Source organism: Mustela erminea, chromosome 3 (assembly GCF_009829155.1).
Source record: "Mustela erminea isolate mMusErm1 chromosome 3, mMusErm1.Pri, whole genome shotgun sequence".
NCBI lineage: Eukaryota > Metazoa > Chordata > Mammalia > Carnivora > Mustelidae > Mustela > Mustela erminea.
In genome coordinates, this window is record NC_045616.1 from 98548527 (window position 1) to 98570356 (window position 21830).

Genomic DNA, 21830 nt, shown 5'->3' on the forward strand with positions numbered 1-21830 from the left:
GAATATGGAATACATCTAGAATAGACAATGGGCTCAGTATCTTCTACCAAGGTAGTAATCAAGGACAATATTGCCTGCTTTTAAAAACTTCAGAAAATAATACAAAGGGATATTATGTAGGCTTAGGAAAAGAATTTCTCGCAAAGGGTACAACATGGATGGAGCTCGAGGACAGATACTCAGTGAAATAAGTCTGCCGTAAAAGGACTCCACTCACATAAAGTCTCTAAAGCAGCAAAACCCCAGCAACAGAAAGAAGTTAAAAGGTGAATGGCCAAGGGCTGGATAAGGGAAAAGGCGGAATTCAGATTTAATAAGTGTAGAGTTTCAGTGTTAAAAGATGAAAAAGTTCTAGGGATCTGTTGCATAACAAAGTAAATACACTTAATACCACTGAATAATACACCCAAAAATTAGGAAGATGGGAAATTTCATGCTATGCATTTTTTACTACAATTGAAGAAAACAAATTAATTAATTAAAAACTTCAGCGAACGGAGAAGATACACCAAATTTTTTTTTTCTAACGGGAAAGCAAAAACATGAGATGGCATAATTATTTTCTTAGGGGGTAACGATCTTTCAGCCTTGTGAATATTTTAAATTCAATAAAGAAATGTGTGAAACAATCAAACCCTATAATGTTTATTCCATTTTAAAAGCATAAATTCCATTTTTAAAACTTGATCATGTTTAAATTTGTAAAACATTAGTTAGAAGCCCTTCACTGTGTTTGTAAGAGTTTGTTAGACTGATGAATAGAACATCTATAAGCTGAATTTGGTATGAGAAACACCAGGTTTTTATGTTCATAACTTCAATATATGAGATATCTCATGCTATGGATTAGAAAAATTAATATTGGGGCGCCTGGGTGGCTCAGTGGGTTAAGCCGCTGCCTTCGGCTCGGGTCATGATCTCAGGGTCCTGGGATCGAGTCCCGCATCAGGCTCTGCTCAGCAGGGAGCCTGCTTCCTCCTCTCTCTCTGCCTGCCTCTCTGCCTACTTGTGATCTCTCTCTGTCAAAAAATAAATAAAATCTTTAAAAGAAAAAAAAAAGAAAAATTAATATTATTAAAAAGCCCAAAGCATCCAATGCCACCTACAGATTCAACACAATCCCTATCAAAATTCCAATGATATTTTTCATGGAAACAGAACAAACAATCCTGAAATTTGTGTGAAACCACAAAAGACCCCAAACAGCCAAAGCAATCTTGAGAAATGAGAATAAAGTTGGAGGCATTATGCTTCCTGATTTGGAACTAGAGTAATCAAATCAGTATGGTATTGGCATAAAAATAGACACACGAGATCAATGGAACAGAAGAGAGCCCAGAAATAAATCCATGCATATATGGTCAATTAATTTATGACAAAGGAGCCACAAATGTATAATGAGGAAAAGACAGTCTCTTTAATAAATGGTGCTGGGAACACTGGACAGTCACATGTAAAGAATGAAACCAGACAATTGTCTTTCACTACACACAAAAACAAACTCAAAATGGATTAAAGACTTGAACATGGTACCAAAAGCATAAAACTCGTAGAAGAAAATACAGGCACTAAGCTTCTTAACATCAATCGTGGTGTTAAGTTTATGGATATGATGCCAAAAACAAAGGCAATAAAAATTAAAATAAACAAGTAGGACTCCAACAAATTAAGAAGGCTCTGCACCACAAAGGAAATCATCAAGAAAATGAAAAGCAACCCACTAATAAAAAAAATGTACAAATCATAAATCTGATAAGGGGTTAATATCCCAAGTATATAAAGACTCATAAAACTGAACAGCAAAAAAAAAAAAAAAAAATCGAATTAAAAAGTGGGCAGAGGATCTGAGCAGACATTTCTCCAAAGAAGACATGCAGGTGGCCAATCTTTAAAAAAAAAGAGGGGATAAAGAAGACGGAATGCACTCACACATGTACGTGCGTGCACGCGCGCGCGCGCGCACACACACACACAAGGGCACACACATGGAATATCATATGGCCAAAGAAAAGGATGAGACTTTACCATTTATGACAACATGGATGGACCTACAGAGTATTGTGCTCAGTGAAGTCAGTCAGAAAGAGAAAGATAAATACCATGTGATTTCACTTGTGTAATGTATCTAAAAAACAGAATGAATGAATGAACAACAAAAAAGTAAAATCAGACCTGAAAATACAGAGAACAAACTGATGGTTGCTAGAGGCAAGTGGGTAGAAGGACAGGCAAACGGGTGAAGGGAAAAGGGACGTACAGGCTGCCAGTTTCGGAGGGAATCAGTCACAGGAATAGAAGGCACAGCAAAGGAGATGTAGTCAGTGATACTGGAATTGCATTCTATGGTGACAGATGGTGGCTAAGTTTGTGGTAAGCAGAGCATAACGTATAGAGAAGCTGAGTCACTATGTGAATCACACCTGAAACTAACATAACACCATGTGTCAACTAGACTCAAATTTAAAAAGTTAACAGATAACAAAAAATCATATCTACACCTACATGTTACACACACCACAAACCTATATACACATACAATGTACAAACAGACACACACATACTAAATCCATTTCATTCCTCTGGGCATTTCTTCATTAACATTTTAATTTCTCTAAATCAAGAGTAATTAAATACAAGATTAGGCTAGAAGAGTAACCCTGGAAGTTGAATAAACGTAAAAAGTTTATTTTTAGGAACAGGTGAAAACCTCACCAAGAAATCATGGACATCGTCACGTCTAATGATATTTGCCTTTTGGAAATTTTTCCAACCATTTTTCCCCCACCCAGATTCCAACGCCATACCCTATATTTTCTGTTTCGATTCTTCCTGCCTGATGACATAATCTATCTTCTGAACACACTCAGTGTACTCTGCCAACCAGCAGCTTCTGTACAGTCTGAGTCTAGGAGGTGGGCTTCGTCGTTGGCCGGAGGAAGGAGGGGTGGGAGGAAATGGGAGGATGGAGCTTGCTCTCCGGAAGGAGTTACTCCAGCTACCCGAAGGAAACTTTTTTCCAAATGCAAGTATGTAGTCACATGAAATCGCCCTTTTTTGCCTTCTAGGAAAATTTACTACCAAAAATTAAACTAAAATTAGTACTGATTCCTGTGTTTCTATTCCTTCTGGTAACTGATGACAGTTAACAATGGTGACGACACTAGGTGCCTGACAGCAAAACCTAACTGAAAAAAAGAGAATCCTGTGTTCTCTCTTCCTTTCCTATCCACAGGGTGCCTCACTGGTACCGGCTATTGAGGGCAGAGAAGACTGACCAGAGGCATCTCCTGGAACAAGGAAGTAAGGGAAGCTTGAGTGTCCACTGAGGTTAAGCTATGAAATCAACACATCAGAGTGGAGAAATGGAAAATACCCTTAAAGAGACCAAATAGCTCCCAGGCCTCTGAGACCAGACAGAGAGCTGCTTAAATATATTAACATATCTAAAAGAAAAATGTTTCAGTCTCCAGGGGCAGTTGACTGGTTGAAAGGCTTAGGAAAAGAAAAATTTTAGAAGCAAATGCTAGAGCTAGCCATCCAAGCAGTGAGGAGGACATCTTGCAACCTGCCTAGTTTGAGATACAGGAAAAGTTATTTTTACCATTGTAATATTCGGGTATGATGGGGTTGGGGAATTGCCCAGCTTCCTGAGATGGGACGCAGTACTGAACGAAATGACAGGTGCTGGGTTCTGGAAGGCATGGACCATGAAGCTCTAAACACCTACCGACCCTGCTTGGATCCACGGTCTCACCAGCTTGCCAGTAAAATCTAGCTTCCCATGTGCGAGCCTTCAAGGAAAGAAAGTATGACCAGAAGGTAGCCCTCCAGGCTCTGTGTCATTTCTTGACTTTATACGCAACTTCTGGCAAATGGGTAAGAGAAATGAACCTTGGGAGATAGAATCACTCCTTTACTGTACTGACCACTGTTCTTGTAAGTTTGAGCCCCAGCATGGGCACCAAGATAATGCTACCCTGAAGCTTCTGGGTAAAGTGGCTGCCAGAGACAGCTGAGGTCCACCCCCACCCCTGTGCCCCTGTGTGCACTCAGGGCTTTCCTTGGAAAATTCCCATCAGCCGGGCCACAGAGGTCAGTTAGTGATTATCCTCCAAGATGTTTGATTATAAACATGTAATTTTTCTTATTCAGCATCCTTATTAATCAAAGACATGCAAATTAAGAAAATATTAGTAAAGGGAAAATTGGCACAGGGATAAGCAAAAAGCAATCCCACATAAAGTGGAAACACACCAAACATCTGAAAAATACATGTATACCTCTGACCCAGCAATTTTACTTCTAGGAATTTATCCTTACCTATTCATTAAGGGGATGATCAAAGATTTAACCACAATGATGTCTTCTCCAGCAGTTCGTAATAGGTAAAACATGGAAATCACATAAATATTCAACAGCTGAAATTTGCTAACAATCTATAATTCAGTAACACACTGACATTTGCAATATGTTACAGAAGTACATTTACTGACCAAGAAATATATTCACACTGTATTTTTCTTTTCTTTTCTTCTTTCTTTTTTCCCTTCCTTTTCTTTTCTCCTTTCCTTTCTTTTCTTTTTCTTTCTTTTCTTTCCTTTTCTCTTGTTACATTTTCTAATTTTTTCAATGAACATTTATTATGACATAGAGCCCCAGCTCTAAATCAAAGTTGAGGAACTGCACCCGTTCCTATAAAAAAATGAATCCAGGGTCACCTGGGTGGCTCAGTCAGTTAAGTGGCCAACTCTTGATTTCAGCCTGGGTCATCATCTCAGGGTCCTGGGATCGAGACTGGAGTCAAGTCCTGCATTAGGCTCTATGCTCAGCAGGGTGTCTGCTTGTGGATTCTCTCTCCCTCTCCCCCTTCCCCCGTTCTCTCTCTCTCTCTCTCTAAAATACATAAATAAAATCTTAAAAAAAAAAAAAAAGAATAGAATCCAGTCATTGGAAGAAAAAGGACACATATACTATCCATTTAAGTCCTCTCTGCACTTGAGATCAAAGGAGCATCCAAGAGGTATAAAGGGCTTCTCCAAAGTCACCCAGTGCTACATTACCCGGCTCTTTTAAGCCAGGATGTGTTCAACCATTCCTAATGTCTTCAGTTTAAAGCAGAACCTTGTCTCTCTCGATGCTACTCAACACCAGTGCCTCAGCTCAGAAAGCAATGCTGCCCCTCTAGCTGTGTGTGGAGCCAAAATATTTGAATACACCCCTTTCTATTGATCTCTCTTCTCTACATCCTAAACACAGTGGAAAGAAACCTTAGTTGCAAACTTAATTGCACATGAAATTCCACAGTCTTCTAAAGTGTATCATAAAATCTCCAACTTCCCCTGAAACATTTCGGAATGAACTGGTGAGATGGGGAGGGGAGACAGAAAATGACAAAGAAGAAGGTCTACTTTGTGACTCAGACTTAGAGCTGTTTCTTAGTGTGAAAGCTCCTCTGCTTTTTGTAAGCTTCATCATTCTGTGCACCAGAAAAGAACACAGTGGCCTCTCAGAAGCTGCTTCGGGACTCCGGTCAGCTGCTGTGGGGAAGTCCTGCCTCTGTTCTCTTCTGTGACCTGAGTCTAGTGACTCCTTGACCAGTTTCCAAAGAGACATTTATTGCAAAATGGTAATTAACACTGAGACATCCGGCCCTAAATCATCCTTCTATAACATCTGTTTTCTCCTCAAGTGACACTCATGTGGAGATTTTTGATAGGACAGAGGGACAAAGCAATGCTTCCCTCATTCCATAGATCAGGAAAGCAGCAGCCAAGGGTGACAGGGAATGGTCCAAGCTGCCCCACCTCCCCGGGCCTCCCTCTCGGCTGCCATTCACAAGTGCACACCAACACTGGGAAACACAAGCTGCCCACAAGGGGATAAAGGTCTTACTTACGGACACACATTTCCCTGCTTTCATAAAATCCAGGACAACACTGGGATTTGCGCCTATACATAGTCTTCTCCCCATGCCGATAGGCTGTCCGATAACTGATTCTGCATGAAAGGAAAAAATCACATTGTTACTTTTTTTGACTGGCAATTTGATTAGGAATAAGGAATTTATATTTTGATACAGAAGAGCTATTAAATATAAAGGTATGAAGAGTGAAGTATTCTAAAATAGGTAAGAAGGAGCATGTACTACATGTCTTGACCAATATTATGCTCTTATCTTTTTGTTTAAGAATTTATTAAAATTGCCCATTTTAGTCAACCTGTACTTTATTTCAAGGGATCAGAAGTTTCGTGACTTTCCTATTTCACTTATCTTGAGATAACTTGGAAATTATTGATTAATTTCAGATATAATGGGGATATGGGTGGCCAGTCGGTTAAGCGTCTGCCTCCGGCTCAGGTCATGATCCCAGGGCCCTGGGATCGAGCCACATGCAGGACTCCTTGCTCAGCAGGGAGCCTACTTCTCCCTCTGCCCCAACCCTTCCCCCTGCTCATGCTCTCATTCTCTCTCTCAAATAAATAAATAAAATTTTTAAAAATAATTTCAGATATGACACTGATCTAATTATCCTTTACTTACATATGTTTTAAGGAAGAATTCAGAGAATTCCTTGAAAAATCTATGACAATGCAGTCTCATCCCACTATAAAATAGAAGGTTATAGACAAACGACCCTCATTTAATTAAAGCTTCATCCATTCACTGATTTATCTATACAACACATGTTTTCTGAGCACTTACTCTATTCCAGGCACTACTCTAGGCACTGGGGAAATAACTCATGATGAGCAACAATATAAAGCCTTGCCCTCAAGGAATTTATATTCTACTGGGGAAGACAGACCTACAGTAAGATCCATATTAAATAAAGAAATATGTCATACAATGACTGGTAATGATTATATGGTGTGATGAAAAATAAGGCCTGAGTAAGGGAAGAGAGTGGGCAGGAAGGGAATACTTGTTTAGATAGAGTGGATAAGGAATGTCTGAAGAAATAATATTGAGCCTAATGTTTAATGCAGCATAAATCAACAGGTGTCATATTTAGACCCATGACTCACACCACTGTAAGCATTTTACAAATAAAAGTAAGGTATCACAGTTCCCTTCCATAGTAATGTTATTACTTAAGATGTTTTCCTTTTCTGTTTTCACATTTATAGAAAAAAATTATGTGCCTTACATTGAGGTCAAATTTAAGTTGGTCTAAGGACAACTGGGTGACTCAGTGGTTAAGTATCTGACTCTTGATTTCAGCTTGGATCAAGGCCTCATCAGGCTCGGTGCTGGTGTGGATTCTGCTTAAGATTTTCTCTCTCCCTCTGCCTCTCTCCCCAATCCCCCAGTGCATGTATGTGCATGCCCTCTCTCTCTCTCTTAAAAAATAATTAAGTTAGTCTAAATTGAGTCAGATAATCAAGTAGACACATATGCTGGAATATGAGTGTCTTGGTACCTAGTGATGTCCATATTCAAGAGGGTCTCCCCCATTTATGCACCACACAAAAGCTGCATGAATTCTTGCTAACCAAAGAATGGTAGCTAGTAGACACTGTCTCTGTAAGCTCCTCAAGGGCACAGAAACAGTTTTGCTTTTTCTATATAACTCCTATGGTTTGGAACAAGGCTAGGATAATAGCAAGCACTCAATAACTATTCATGAGACAAATGGACACATTGTATCAAATATTTAATTTTCTGCACTACAGTCCTTCCCAGTTAGCCAAACTCATAAATACACCTGAGATTCGATTACCTGTGCCGTGTGCATTTAAACCAGTTCAGGATGTCAGTGCAGCTAGTGTAGTAGATCTGATCAAAGGGATGTGGGTAGGACTCTTGCACAGTCACTGAGTAGCTGAAAAAGAAGAAAGATAAGGAATCAATATTTCTTATTCTTACATTCATGATATACCATGTATTAAAAAAAAAAAATCAGAGGTTAATATCTTCACTTGTGACTCCACACTGACTTTTAATAGAGAATGTTTCCAGGTGTCCAAAAGGACAGATATTAATGATACACGCAAAAGACAAGAGTCTATGTTCTAAATTTCATAAAAGGAATTCTCTTTCCCATTCACCATAAACTCTGATAATCCTACATGATTTACAGACATGATTACAGACATGATTGCCACATATTGTTCTGTATTTAATTCCATCCCCTTATCCCAGACATGCAGGGTTAATCCAGACCTTTCACAGGAAGTTTTCCATCTAAGTCTGCATGCAAATAATAAGCACGGAGACCATGTGAATATTCATAGCGATACATTTTGGTACTGATTCCGGAAAACCAGAAAGAACATATTTCTCAGGTTGGAACTTGAATTAATTTGGTTTTGTGTGCCTGCCCTACTTCTCAGGCACTGGGAGAATATATGCAACCTTTAAGTAAAAACTACAAAGTCTCTAAACATATCACTGAAACAATTAGTCTGAAATATACATATCCACGGCCTGCTGCTACTTAGCCTGGTTTCGAATACATTTTCACTAACAGCTTCTTGTTAAAGTAAAAACATGCAATCTTAAGGTCCTGAGAATGTAGGTGGAAAACATCCATAAAACATAAAGAGCATTCAGTGTTCAATGTCATAGTTCTTTATTTTAAAGCAGTCCATTACTGGCTCAAGGGCTTAGAATTCCTGCCTACAGGAAAACCTGGAGAATCCTCTTGGCCCAATAAGTTAATCCTCTTCTCTTGAACAGTCTCAAAGAAAATCTTTAATTCACACTAGCAAATGGAATGGGCCCCAATAAAGGACTCACTTGCAGCAAATCAATAGACCAACTTCATTACTAGGAGCTATGGACTAGAGAATGCACAGAAGGAATGCGGCTGAAACGTCAGCATGAAGAATTCAGGTTAGACACACAGTACAACCCTCTCATTTGAAAAGCTATGTGGTGCTGGGCTCCCCCACAGGGGGATTTCTTTCTCCACGTGGCCTCTATTTGCTATTCTGCACTTAGGCTTCAATAGGAAATCCATAAAATAATCATACTGTTCACACTTTTGTGTATTTCATTTTTTGGATCATCGCAACTTGATTTGTACATTAATTTCAGGATGCTCCACAAATCTCATGCAGATGCAACAGGCCCTATTGAAAAGATCACTGAATTAGCAGAATAATCTGATAACCAGGAAAACTGGTTATCCTCATCGGGCGTGGAGAAACTAGACTGCCATCAGCAGATAATTTTACTCCCTGGGTTTTGAGATCACACTTTAAAATCAGAGAATCACCAATGGTCTTGAAGATCCCTTCCTACTTGGCACTCTGAATTTCTTCCATGCATTTTAGGTGACTATTTCCTTTTCTCTTGTATGCCACCTGAGGCTACCCCAAGAGCATGTTCCAATGAGTATATGCGATACAAACGCCCATGTCTGTGATACAACCCCTTTAGGGGAAAAGAGGCCTCTATTAAAATATAAAGGTTCTTGGAATGAATTATCACAATAAGGTATTTTTTTGTTATAATAGTCACCATAGAGTATATCATTAGTTTTTGATGTAGGGCTCCCATGTGCCCGCCTTAATACCCATCCCCTTCCCATCCAAAACCCTCAGTTTGTTTCTGAGTCCAGTTTCTCAAGGTTCGTCTCCCCCTCCAATTTTCCCCTCTTCACTTTTCCTTTCCTTCTACTAATGTCCTCCATGTCATTCCTTATCTTCTACAAGTAAGTGAAACCATAGGATAATTGACTTTCTCTGCTTGACTTATTTCACTCAGCATAGTCTCCTCCAGTCCCATTCATGTTGATGCAAAAGTTGGGTACTCATCCTTTCTGATGGCTGTGTAATATTCTGTTGTATATATGGACCACAATGTCTTCTGACCTCTAGCACGGTTCTGAGCTTCAGGTTAATGCAAATTCTAAGACTTTCTCACCAATTTTTTCCCTGCCTATCCAGCCTCTTGTAAATAACTGAATCTCAAGGCCTAGAGCGTTATTACTCCATTCCATTTTCAGTGCAGAACAAAATGAATGAATGTTCTCTGCATATAGGTATAGTCCTGTATTACCCATGAACAAAGCAGCTACGGTCCACACATGCTAGGGGAGTAAAAAAGAAACTACCATCCATCCAGGCCGATTGGGTGACAAAAATATTCTACCAGGCTCTACAGCACTAATTAAACAGAACTAAATTGGTTTGTTAGAACTAAACTTGATGCATTATCCCCATAAATTGGTTTGTTGGAACTAAACTTGATGCATTATTCCCATAAAATTCAAAGGCCGTGTTATGATGGTTAAGGTCTGTCTGACTTGGTGAGCAGAAGTGATAATCAACAAAGAGGTCCTGGCCAAATACATCCTATTTAATGTGGACAGAAGAATGGATTCCACAGGCAAATGGATTCCACAGGCAAATCACTAATTTCTTGTGGTCTGGAGGATTGCTTAAAGGAGAGGAGATGCTGAAATATATCATTTTTTTCCTCTAGCCACTTGCTGCTCACTAATAGCACACATCTGAGGGAGGCTTCTCTGGTTTTAGGACAGAAAAAAAGCTCTTCTCTAGAAAAGGGTCATCAAACAATTTAGGATTCCAATTCAACAAACAGTTATTTGAACATCTCTGCAATTCCCGCCCCCAAAGAGCTCTCAAGAGGGGCCAGCCCATAATGCTAGAAATAACACAACAGGGCTCTGATAGAGAAATACATAAACACAAAGACAAAATGTATTATGCTTTGTGCATTTCTCTTCCAGCTTGACTCCTCTGATTCAGAAGGGACTGAAAACTAATTTGCACGTTGATCACAAACAGGCTTCTGGTGAAGTCTATGGGGGAAGGGCTTTAAGGCTTTTAGGCTTTTCACACCAAATTTCCTTCCTGTTGGTTTTTATACATTCTTTTTCTTTTCCATACAATCTTGCTCTCCCCCACCCCCGCCTGCCATTTTTAATGGTATTCTAATCACACTACAGAATTTGGAAAACAATATTTTTAGGAGACAGAGAGTTCTCTAACTCTTAAATAACCACCAACAGCATTTTGCTGGCTTTTTTATAGTCCCTAGGGGTTTTTTAGCTTTTTGTGTTGGTTTAGTTTTTCGGCTATTATCATAATATAATCACACTATGCACATAATTCTGAAAATTACTTTTAAACTTGAGTGCATCCTAAGCAGGTTAGTAAATAGTGAATATTCTTCAAATTATGACTGCCAAATACTCTGTAACTGACTATACCTGATTTGCTTAATACCCACCTACGGCTGAAGAATTAACATGTCACTTTTCAAGGGGCCACTTTGTGGAGGCTGTGTGCTTGCCTTATGAAGGAAAAGATCTCTGAGGGCAGGCCAGCCTCCTCTGGGTCTTTATCACCGCTTCCAAGCTGTTGTTTGAACATAATCAGTGCCTCCCTCTGTTAACCGTCCACACCTCTGTGTTCCTCATCAGTGGCTCTCAAGTCAGAGCGGGAAGGAGCCTTCTTGACTGTCTAGTCCAATCCTGTTTTTATCACAAATGAGCAACCCTGAGCTCCCTGTGCTAGCAGTCAGCCTAGAGCCGGCACTAACACCGGGTCCCCCAGACACCACCCTGACCCATGCCACCTCTCAGATGTCATCAGAACATCTGAAGCTTCTGAAGCAGACAACGGGTGCCAAACCGTGGTATAAAGGGAATCTGATCTCAATTCTACACTATTTTCACCACAGAGATGTGTAACTCTTCACCTCCTGCTTGTGTGCTTAATCTTCTCAAAGACACTGAAAACATATCATCACCAGGACTTTAACCTATTAAATATCATCCAGGGAGAAACCCCAGCAAGATTTAATTTAAGGTCAAAGAAGGGGGCGGGGGAGGAAGAGGGAGGGCGGGGAGAAGCCATCATCGCTTGGCCACATTCCAAAGTGGTTAATTACATTCTATCTGCCAAAATGATCTTGTTACTTTAATCAGATATGGTAATAATCATCATTCCTTATCTCTGCTCGCTTCAGGACTTGCTGCTTCAATTATTACCACTTCTGTGTGCCACCTCCCATGGGGATGGGCCAAGAATGGTTCTCTTCTCTTGTGTCTTCCTTAGCAGAAACCCCAGTAGATGCTGACACATAAACTCACAGACCAGGGAAAGGGGATGTGGAGAAGGAACAGATAATTCGTGGAATTATCAGTTTCTGAAAGGCTGCTGCATGGGATTCCTTTAATAACAAGCACCCCTTGTGTATTTTAAGTGATTTCATTTTCCTTAATTTCATTTTCTGTATGACTTCTAAGAACCACGATTGCTACATTAAAATGAGGCCTACTTTTATTTGAAAATAAATGATTCAGCAGGCCTGGGGCAGGGCCTGAGAGTCTGCATTTCTGACAGGCACCCAGGTAGGGCTCAAGTCACAGCCCCACAGACCACACTGTGAGAAGCAAGGCTCTGGCTGAGTCCATTTGATCCAGGTGGGGTTGAGATAAGGTAAGCCTCAATGAGCCCTACTCAGCGCTACCACCAAGAATTCTGTCCTTGACCTTCATCTTCTTCTCCCCATGTCCATTCAAGCCCCAATTCAGGTCTGAAAATACAGAACGTGTCACCTGCACTCTTGTTTGATCATTTTAATTTATACTCCTTTCTCCATTCTTATCACGACCATCGCACTTTCTTTTACCTTTCTTCCAAGAATAATTACCTAGTGTTAAATAGGAAATGTATCAGTAAGAAAAGTATGGCTGTCAATCCTTCTTTCTAGAAAGTCATAGAAAAAAAATACAGTCAAAAAAAAAAAAAAGAAAAAAAATACAGTCGGGAGAAAAAAAAAATCTCCATCATGTCCCTAACTCTTTCACCCTCATTTTCCCTCCCCATTAGTAAGTGTTTTAGAGGTCACTCTAATCACTTCTGCAACAGTGGAAATGCATGAGGTTTAGAGACTACTGTGCCCCTTGTCCTTCCTCTCCCACCCGTTCCCCCACTGGCGTCCGTATTGAGCCATTTCATTGCCTGTCAAAAGGTGAGTGGACTCAATCAACAGTGATTTATCCAGCACATGCCCTAAGCAAGGCAGGGTTTTGGACCCTGGAAATTATCCCTAGTGAACAAAACATGCAATTATGTGTTGCCAAGTTTTGTTGAATAATGAGGAGGGAATCAGGATGAAATGTGCATGTATGAGTGGGTGCTGGGTTACCTGAAGCCTGGCTTCTTTTCTCTTTCTAGCCGTTTCCTCAGAGAGTTCACCCGCTTACGTCTCATCGTGCTGGAGACTCCCAATTCTGGGCTCCAAAACGCTACCAGGCCCATTTCTCAAAGCGATCTTAGGAACGTGACAAGGCACCTGCACTCATCTCTTCCCTCTTAAATCAGTACTCTTCCTTTTCTTTTTCGTATGTGCAATGACACCTCCAGGTTTTCACAGAGCAGGTTCTTTTTTTTTTTTTTTAAGATTTTAATTATTTATTTGACAGAGATCACAAGTAGGCAGAGAGGCAGGCAGAGAGAGAGGAGGAAGCAGGCTCCCCATGGAGTAGAGAGCCTGCTGGCTGCTGGGCTCAATCCCAGGACTCTGGGATCATGACCCAAGCCGAAGGCAGAGGCTTTACCCACTGAGCCACCCAGGCGCCCCACAGAGCAGGTTCTAAATCTCACCTCTGCTGACTCCTACCCATCCTACAATCCACGTATGAACAAGATGTGTTGATTCTTATCTCACAGTATCTTCTGAATGTGATTATTTCCTTCTATTCCAAAGGGTTCATCCTCCCAGAAGTTCTACCACCAATGGCCTCTCCCTTTTTGAAATGTGATAGGTAACCATCCTTATATTCACTGATTCATTTTTAATGCTTGAATGGATATTTATTATGCAGTTGGTAGCTGAAATGTTTATGGGAGGTGCTGTGATGACTGTAAAGATAATTAATAAGAGGTCCTTCCCCTTTGATTCTATATAATACAGTTAATACCATAGATACACAGATCTTGATTACATGTACATATTTCCTCTATAGCTTAAAGTTTCCTAATGATACGTAACTCCATGGATGGATCAGAGAAGTGGGATTCTGTTACCGTGATTGTAAGCCTGTGCCTAGACATGGGGAATCTGTCACTGAAAAAAATAATGCTGTGAGTGAGGGATCAGGGTGCCCCTACAATAACATAGCTGCTGGGCCTGAAAGGCTCTGGGTGTGCTCATTTTGACCTGTGCTGATGACAGTGACAGGAATATGTCCCTGTGTTGTGCTCCCCATGGTGCTGAGGAGAACAGGGGAAAGAGACAGAGAGTTTGATGAAATGGCACATACAGCTATCAAAACTACCTATTACTCTGGAGTGCTCGAGCGGACTAGAAGGGTGCCGCCTTCTCTCTGGAAAACTGACATTTGCAAGGTGACCTGTGGCTAACGATGCTTCAGGAGAAATGCAAGTAGCACAGTGGAGTTGTATAGACTACACTTGACTATACTGTGGTAGCGCTGGATGGTTTGTCCTATTTTTGTGTTCCAAAAAATGACTCTGAGCTCTCTGACAATGACCTATTGGTTGTCCTGCCTCTGCTTCTCCCACTGCATAATGCCTTCATCTGCATACAACATCATCTGCTTTGATGTAATCTAATCTGTCTTGCCTTCCTGCAGTACTGGGCTGATTCTAGATCTGTTGCTCAAGACCCTCAGCAGTCTGAACGGCACTGGCTTCAGGCCACCTTCCATTCCTAGAACTCCACTCAATCACTGCTATCCGCTCCGTCTTATTCAGGTCTCTGAGAGCATCTTAGCCGACACTACATCCATGCACCCTCACCAGTGCCTCCAGAAATCATGTCACCCTTTTCAGGCCACATACAGCCCAAACTTTTTGCACTACACATGGCCACCCTTCAGTACATTATTTCATATTGTCCTTCACCACTCACCCATTGGTTCCCATGCATAAGTCCAGCTCCCCCAGATTATTGCAAAATAGACTGAGAGCAGAGAGATGTTTGGGAGATCATGTGAATGGAGCTAGTAATATTTTCCCAGCATGCTACAACTACTCCTGTGTTAGAATCAATAGATCAAAATTTTTTCACTTTATATGCCATAAGAGTGAGGGCTCATGAGTTCAAACCCCACCCTGAGTATAGAGATCACTTTAAAAAGAGGGGGTTACGTTTATCTTCAAAAGAACAATAAACAACAATACCAGTAAAAACCTAACCTTAGGAAATAGGTTATCCTTCAAATTCACTTTATATGCAATAATACTAATTTATTATTATAACTACTAGTATTTACATAAAAGTAATTCTATAAACTCTTCTCCAAGTCTATTTTATATATCAGGTTGATAATACCAATATATAAAAATAATCAGAAATTATTTCTCAGACTACTTTCAAAATGATTACCTTTCCCAGTGGCTGCACACATTAGGGTCTTCAAGATTCAGTGATGATGCTGTCCTGCTCCAGAGGCATAACGAGAAACAGATAAAGCTCAGGCATGGGTTCAAAGAAATAACCATTTTTTGGGGAAGAAAAACCTACAAGAAAACAAAAATCCAAATTAGAGAAGCATGAAAATGACCCAAACAGAATTCTTTTCAGTACAACAACCATTCAGAACCTGTTTGTCACTAAGGCTAAACCACACATCACAAGCCATGTGTTTAAATAGAAGGGTCACCAGATTTCATGGTCCAAGAGAGAGGTATTTCTTGTGCTGTGCAGGGTGGTCACCATTTTGTAAATTACAAAAATGTGCAAATCATCATTAATTGCCACTACAACAAAAGCCCTTCTCATCCATGCCAACCAACATTAAAGGAATCTTCCCGAACAATTCGGAGCAACGCAGGCTTCCAGACTCTCTCACCAGGCATATTTCCCTTCTGGAAGAAGAGGGCTCACAGAGGAATCTGGCCTCATTTGTCCTGGAGGGTAAAGGATGAAACAGAAGCTCCATTGACTCAAGAGAGAGGCACCTCAGGCTCAAACTGAGATTCATTCAAAAATCCATTCCCTGGGCACTGAACGTCTTCTAGGTCTGCTCTATCCTAGGCACCGTGCAAAAACTGGGCATCAAATACAGATACGGTTCCTGCCCCTGGCCATTAAGATGTGTATAATTTCATAATCATCATGTTCATTTCTTACATTTAGTGATTCCAATTCCCCATCTGCTCAACAGAAACAAAACCAGCTAAACCAGAACCAGAAGTTTGTTTGCACGTGTACAGAAAAATATGTAAGTCTGTTTAGAGGTCTGTGTTAGAGAAAACCAGCATTGTGTTCTTGAGAGGAAGAAGGAACACAATGGAAAAACAAACAGCAGCATTTTTGCCAAAGAGGCCCACAAAGGAGACACAAGATGAAGGAGAATGTTCCATGCAGAAGGAATCAGAGGGGAGGCAGGGTCAAGCACACTTTTGGGAGCGCAAATTAATTCAGTCGAGAAAGAGATGGGCATATCACAAAGGTTTTGTACACCATTACCAAGTTCATGAACTTCACCGGGGGAATAACACAGATGCTGCAGGGAACTGAGCAAATCTGCGAGACTTTTCAGACTTGGATTCAGTAGAACTTGGTGACTGAATATGGGATTAAGAGAGAGGAGTGTTTGCTGGAAGAGCCCCATGGATGGAGTGTTGTGCCCTTCACTAAGATGAGAAGCACAGACACCCTCCCCTTCTGGGAGCAAGAAGCTTTAGTTCAGTTTTAGATACAACAAGTTTGAGATTCCCAGGAGATACTCACATGAAGTCATCTGCAGGCATTTACTGAACACCTACTATGTGCCGGGACTCACCAGCTCGGGTGTGTCACAGCAGGCACAGCCTGTGCCTGAAACTCACACCCATCTCCTCACCTCCAGGAACTTACCATTTAGTCAGAAGGAAATGCTTAATTGCCACACTTAAATAAAATGACTTTATGAAATTGTTGTAAAAATGGACACGGAAATATAAATAGCTGATCCATTTACTACTTAAAAAGAGAACAAGTATTAACCTGCCTATTGGTAAACTAGGAAAACTAGTAACAATAGGTCAGATCATGTGACTGAAGCAGTTATTTTCCAGATGAGAGCTAGCATTTTGAGAAGTTACACTAACTTTTTACACCACAAGGGGCAGAAACAAATGGGAGCAAAATTTATTCAATAATGACCTTGTAGTTTAAAAAGATAAGTTTATTCAGATGCCTGGCTATTCCAGTTAGTGGAGCATGGGACTCCTATTTAAAAAAAAAAAAAAAAAAAGATTTATTTGAGATAAAGAGAACGCACGTGTGTGTGAGAGCTCTTCCTCATGAGTCAGGGAAGTTGCAGAGGGAGAGAATCTCAAGCAGACTCCCAGTGAGCATAGAGACTCCTCAGGACTCAAACTCAGGACCTTGAGGTCAAGAGCTGAGCTGAAACCAAGAGTCAGACGCTTAACTGACTGAGCCACCCAGGCACCCCAGAGTGTGGGCCTCCTGATCTTGGGCTCATGAGTTCAAACCCCACCCTGAGTATAGAGGTCACTTTAAAAAGAGGGGGTTAAGTTTATCTTCAAATGAACAATAAACGACAATACCAGCAAAAACCTAACCTTAGGAAATAGTTTTATCCTTCAAATTCAAGACATTAGATCACGTGAAGAAGTACTCAGTCCTTTGGAATCATGGCTGTTTATAAATAGGATAAGTATATCAAGTATATCATGACAAGTCACCTGTCTCTAACTGCACAAAGACTAAAACTAAAGACAACATTTGCTTTAGAATAAGGAAATAATATCATGAATGTGTAAGACAACGAAAAGATACTGCAAGCCACATGAGAGGTTGTGAAATCTTTAAAAAGGGGAGTTTCCATCACCACAAAATATATTCTAACATAAAAAGCATAAATGGGAAGCCAAAATAGGGCTTAAAAAGTAATTCAAATTATTGGTGTTTGTCATGAAGTTGTAAAAGCTGAAACTTAACATTATAAAACCAAAGATGCTTTTCCACTTAACAGGAGTGACCAAGAGTGATGATGATGATGGGAAATAATTTCCTGACCGATTGCTGGGGGCCAGGCCCAGAGTGGAACATTTTATGTGCATGATCTGTCCAACCCTCACAGCCATTTACCTGAGAAAAAGGTGTTTTTATGATCCCCATTTCACAGTTGAAGACATGTAATATACTGCTAATATTTTCTTCATTCATCAAAAAAAGCAAACCTCTAATATACTTAGTTGTAACAAACAAGCATGGCAAATATCTGTCTCATTGCTTTGTCTACCTCAGGATAAGCGTTTTGTTGCAGCGAAGTGTGAAACATGTATATTAACTTTCATTCTCTCCTCAAAGACAAAACGAGAGCTAGTCAGCAGTAATCTGCCATCTACTTAACAACAATTACCCCAAATTGGAAAGTTTATATCGTGAGTCACCATCTTAGACTCAAACCATTCATTTTCCAATTAGAAATGTTTAGTCTGTAAAGTTAGAAATTGCTGCAAGCAATGAATCAAACTGCCAAGAAAAAGAAAAAAGGTTGTGTGTTTTCCTTTAATGTAAAAATGTTAATGTTAATCTTTTTGAAGCCTTTCTTGCTTTGCACTTGATGTGAAGCTCTATGAAGTCTTTAACCTCTCTATGAGGATGGCAGGAAGAAAAAAAAAAGCAAAATTTGGTCATCTTCCCTGTGCTTTTGAAATTTGGCATAGAAAAAACCTAACTGCATTGCCAAGTTGCTGGAGGTGTTTACAGAAGGGAAAATATAAGGACATTTTAAAAAATGTATATATATATCAGCGGGTCTCATTCCCAAAGGATTTTCCAAATGAAAATAAGAAGTTAACGGAGTTCTACAATAATCTGCATTAGAGCATAAAACATCAAAAGCAAAAAGAATTGCTAGACCCAGATGCAGGGATCATGCAACTTCACATAAACAGGTTAAAACCCTTTGAGAAAATAATTCAAATGTTATATACTGTGGAGGGATTCATAGACATGTCAATGAGCTGTAGAAGTCTATAAAATACATTTCACTATATTCAAAAACACAGATGCTTCTTCCTTTTGTTCTGTCTCTTGTTGAATAAAAGGCACTGAGAGACACAACCCAAATAAGAAGTGTACGGGGCATTACATATACTTTTTCCCTGCTTTATTTGTTTTCTTCTATAGGTTTCACTGAGTAAAATTCATGTACCATTTTTCCTTTGTATCTACCCTGAAGGAAGAAAGTTCGACACATTTTTCTCCCCATTTCTCTCTTTTAAGCTGTGCTATCTTGTCTTACACTATAATCTTCCACTTTGGAGCACAAATGAAAACAAAACACAATCTTTAAAAAATAGAATTATTTCAATTGAAAAAAAGGTAATACAGTGGTGATTTGCTTCATTAAAACAGACATTTGGAAAATATTCAAAACTCTAAATGGAGAGTTCTGCTACCCCCCACACACTCAGTCTTCATCTTCAAATAACTTTCGTTATGGTTCCATTTAACAAAATTTAAAATGTTAAAAAAAAAGTCATTTGCATGAACCCCCTAGTGCCAAACTTGATTGCATTCCATATCATTCACTTAATTATTATGGAAAAATCAAAACAGAAAATCAGTACAACTGATTAGCATTGCTAAAGTGCTCCTATTAGAAAAAAGAAACACAGCAGGTAGAATTAACTCTTGCTGTCTACTAGGAAGGGAGGCTTTGCTTAGTCTCACAAAACCCACAATAAATAATCAGGTTAAATACACTCCTTACAGTGGATGAATCTGGGTTCTGATGATAGGGAGTAGTTGATCAGTGTATTAGGGAGAAATAAATAATGGGGCGTTGACTTGCTAATTTATTTTTGCAACAACAGAGATATAAATGATGCCAGACAATCCTTTCTGCCTTTCACTATTTCCTTCCTAGAATCATTAAGAGCACTGATAGAAATAACTTGGGTGCCCTCACCCAGTTTTTTCTCAAACTCATTTCCCTAAAATCATCTCACAGTTTTCTAAGCGAAAGTAAATTTCACAATTAAGAATAGTCACATTTCCACAACCCCCATCCCTTGATCACCCCATCACATTAATCAATAAATAATATACTAGCTTTTCCTCAGAAAGGCCACCCAAGTAGGGCAGAAGGTAGCATGCTGTGTTCTTCCTGGAGCTTCAAGCCTGTGAATAGAGTATCAGAGCTCCAGCTCAGAGGTAACAAATATGTCAATGCTTATTCATGTCACTTTTGATCTCAGGGTCCTGAGTTCAAGCTCCATATTGGTGGTAGAACTTACTTTATAAAGGGGGGGGGCGGCGCCTGGGCAGCTCAGTGGGTTAAGCCTCTGCCTTCAGCTCAGGTCATGATCTCAGGATCCTGGGATGGAGCCCCGCATCGGGCTCTCTGCTCAGCGGGGAGCCTGCTTCCCCACCCCCTTTTCTCTGCCTGCTTCTCTGCCTACTTGTGATCTCTGTCTATCAAATAAATAAAATCTTTAAAAAAAATTTAAAAAAAAAAAAGAAGAAGAATGCTACTGGTTGTCCTGAAACAACCCAGATGAGAATTTCCACAGAAACACTACTTTGCAGATAAAAAGAATCCAGGAGGCACTGTTGTGACTTTTGTTTTCACCATCCAAAGCTAGTTACTCTAGTAGCATATGACTTTAAGCAAGCATAACTCTATCTGAAGCAATGCAAGTACTATATATGCAATGCAAGTACTATATATGTTGTGTGTATATAAAACCTTGTGTTATTTTTCTCACATCAAACACCATAACACAGATATTCTTCTGAGTCACATTGAGTCATCTTATATGGGTGGTCACACAGCATTCTTTAGAAGACTCTAAGGATATAAGATACATGAGTGTGGCTATTGACACCAAAAAAAGTTATTAAATGCTATACTAAAAACTTACAATGATTTTATAAGCAACATATATATATATGTTGTTTTATAAGCAACAATATATATATATGTTGCTTATAAAACAACATATATATATATGTTGCTTATAAAACATACATATGTTGTTTTATATATATACATATATATGTAAAACATATATATGTTGCTTATAAAACAACATATATATGTTGCTTATAAAACATATATATATGTTTTTATATATATACATATATATGTAAAACATATATATATGTTGCTTATAAAACCATTATAAGTTTGTAGTATAGGGACATATATATATATGTTGCTTATAAAACCATTATAAGTTTGCAGTATAAGATTTAATAAATGTTATTTATAATTTATAATTTAATAATTTAAATTTATAATAATTCATAATTATTTTATATATTTATTTATTTTGTTTTTATTTCTTTATCTTTATTTTATTTATATTTATTTTATTATGTTATTCATTTATATATTATATATTTATATTTATATAAATATAATTAATTATAATTAAATTTACAATAATTTAAATTTATAATTTATAAATTATAAGAAACATATATATGTTGCTTATAAAACCGTAAGTTTGTAGTATAGGATTTAATAAATTTTTTATATATTATAAATATATATAATAAATATAAATATTTATATAAATATATATATGTATATATATCCCTAAACGTTAGCAGGAAGTTGAGTGTTTCACACTAGTTTTGGCATTCACTAGATACTTCACACCAAACAAGAACTGGACAAACCCCGAGGATGTCAGGCGCTGGGCCGGCCACCCTGAGGAAGCTCACCAACCACATGAAGAATGGCCACAAACAGACCGTTTAAATACAGCACAATGCTGGCACAGTTAAGCCCAGAAGAGGCTGTTGTGGGAACGGAGAGGTACAGTCTCATAGACTTAACCTGCCAAAATCACACGTAATATCTAGGTGGCATTAAAGGGTAGTTTGAAGGGACACCCTGATCACCCACATG

The 21830-nt window shown here is 39.2% G+C and overlaps 1 protein-coding gene across 2 annotated transcripts in view; it reads right to left on the bottom strand.

Moving 5' to 3' along the window:
* Positions 1-21830, bottom strand: part of MEGF10 (multiple EGF like domains 10) — a 164425-nt gene that overhangs the window by 106465 nt on the left and 36130 nt on the right. For both annotated transcript variants that reach the window (XM_032336849.1, XM_032336851.1), the window contains exons 2-4: positions 15335-15468; positions 7722-7823; positions 5897-5997 (exon numbers count right to left, since the gene is read on the bottom strand). In XM_032336849.1, the coding sequence (XP_032192740.1) occupies positions 5897-5997; positions 7722-7823; positions 15335-15450 (319 nt within the window). In that variant the 5' untranslated portion in view covers positions 15451-15468. The remainder of the gene's footprint in view (positions 1-5896; positions 5998-7721; positions 7824-15334; positions 15469-21830) is intronic.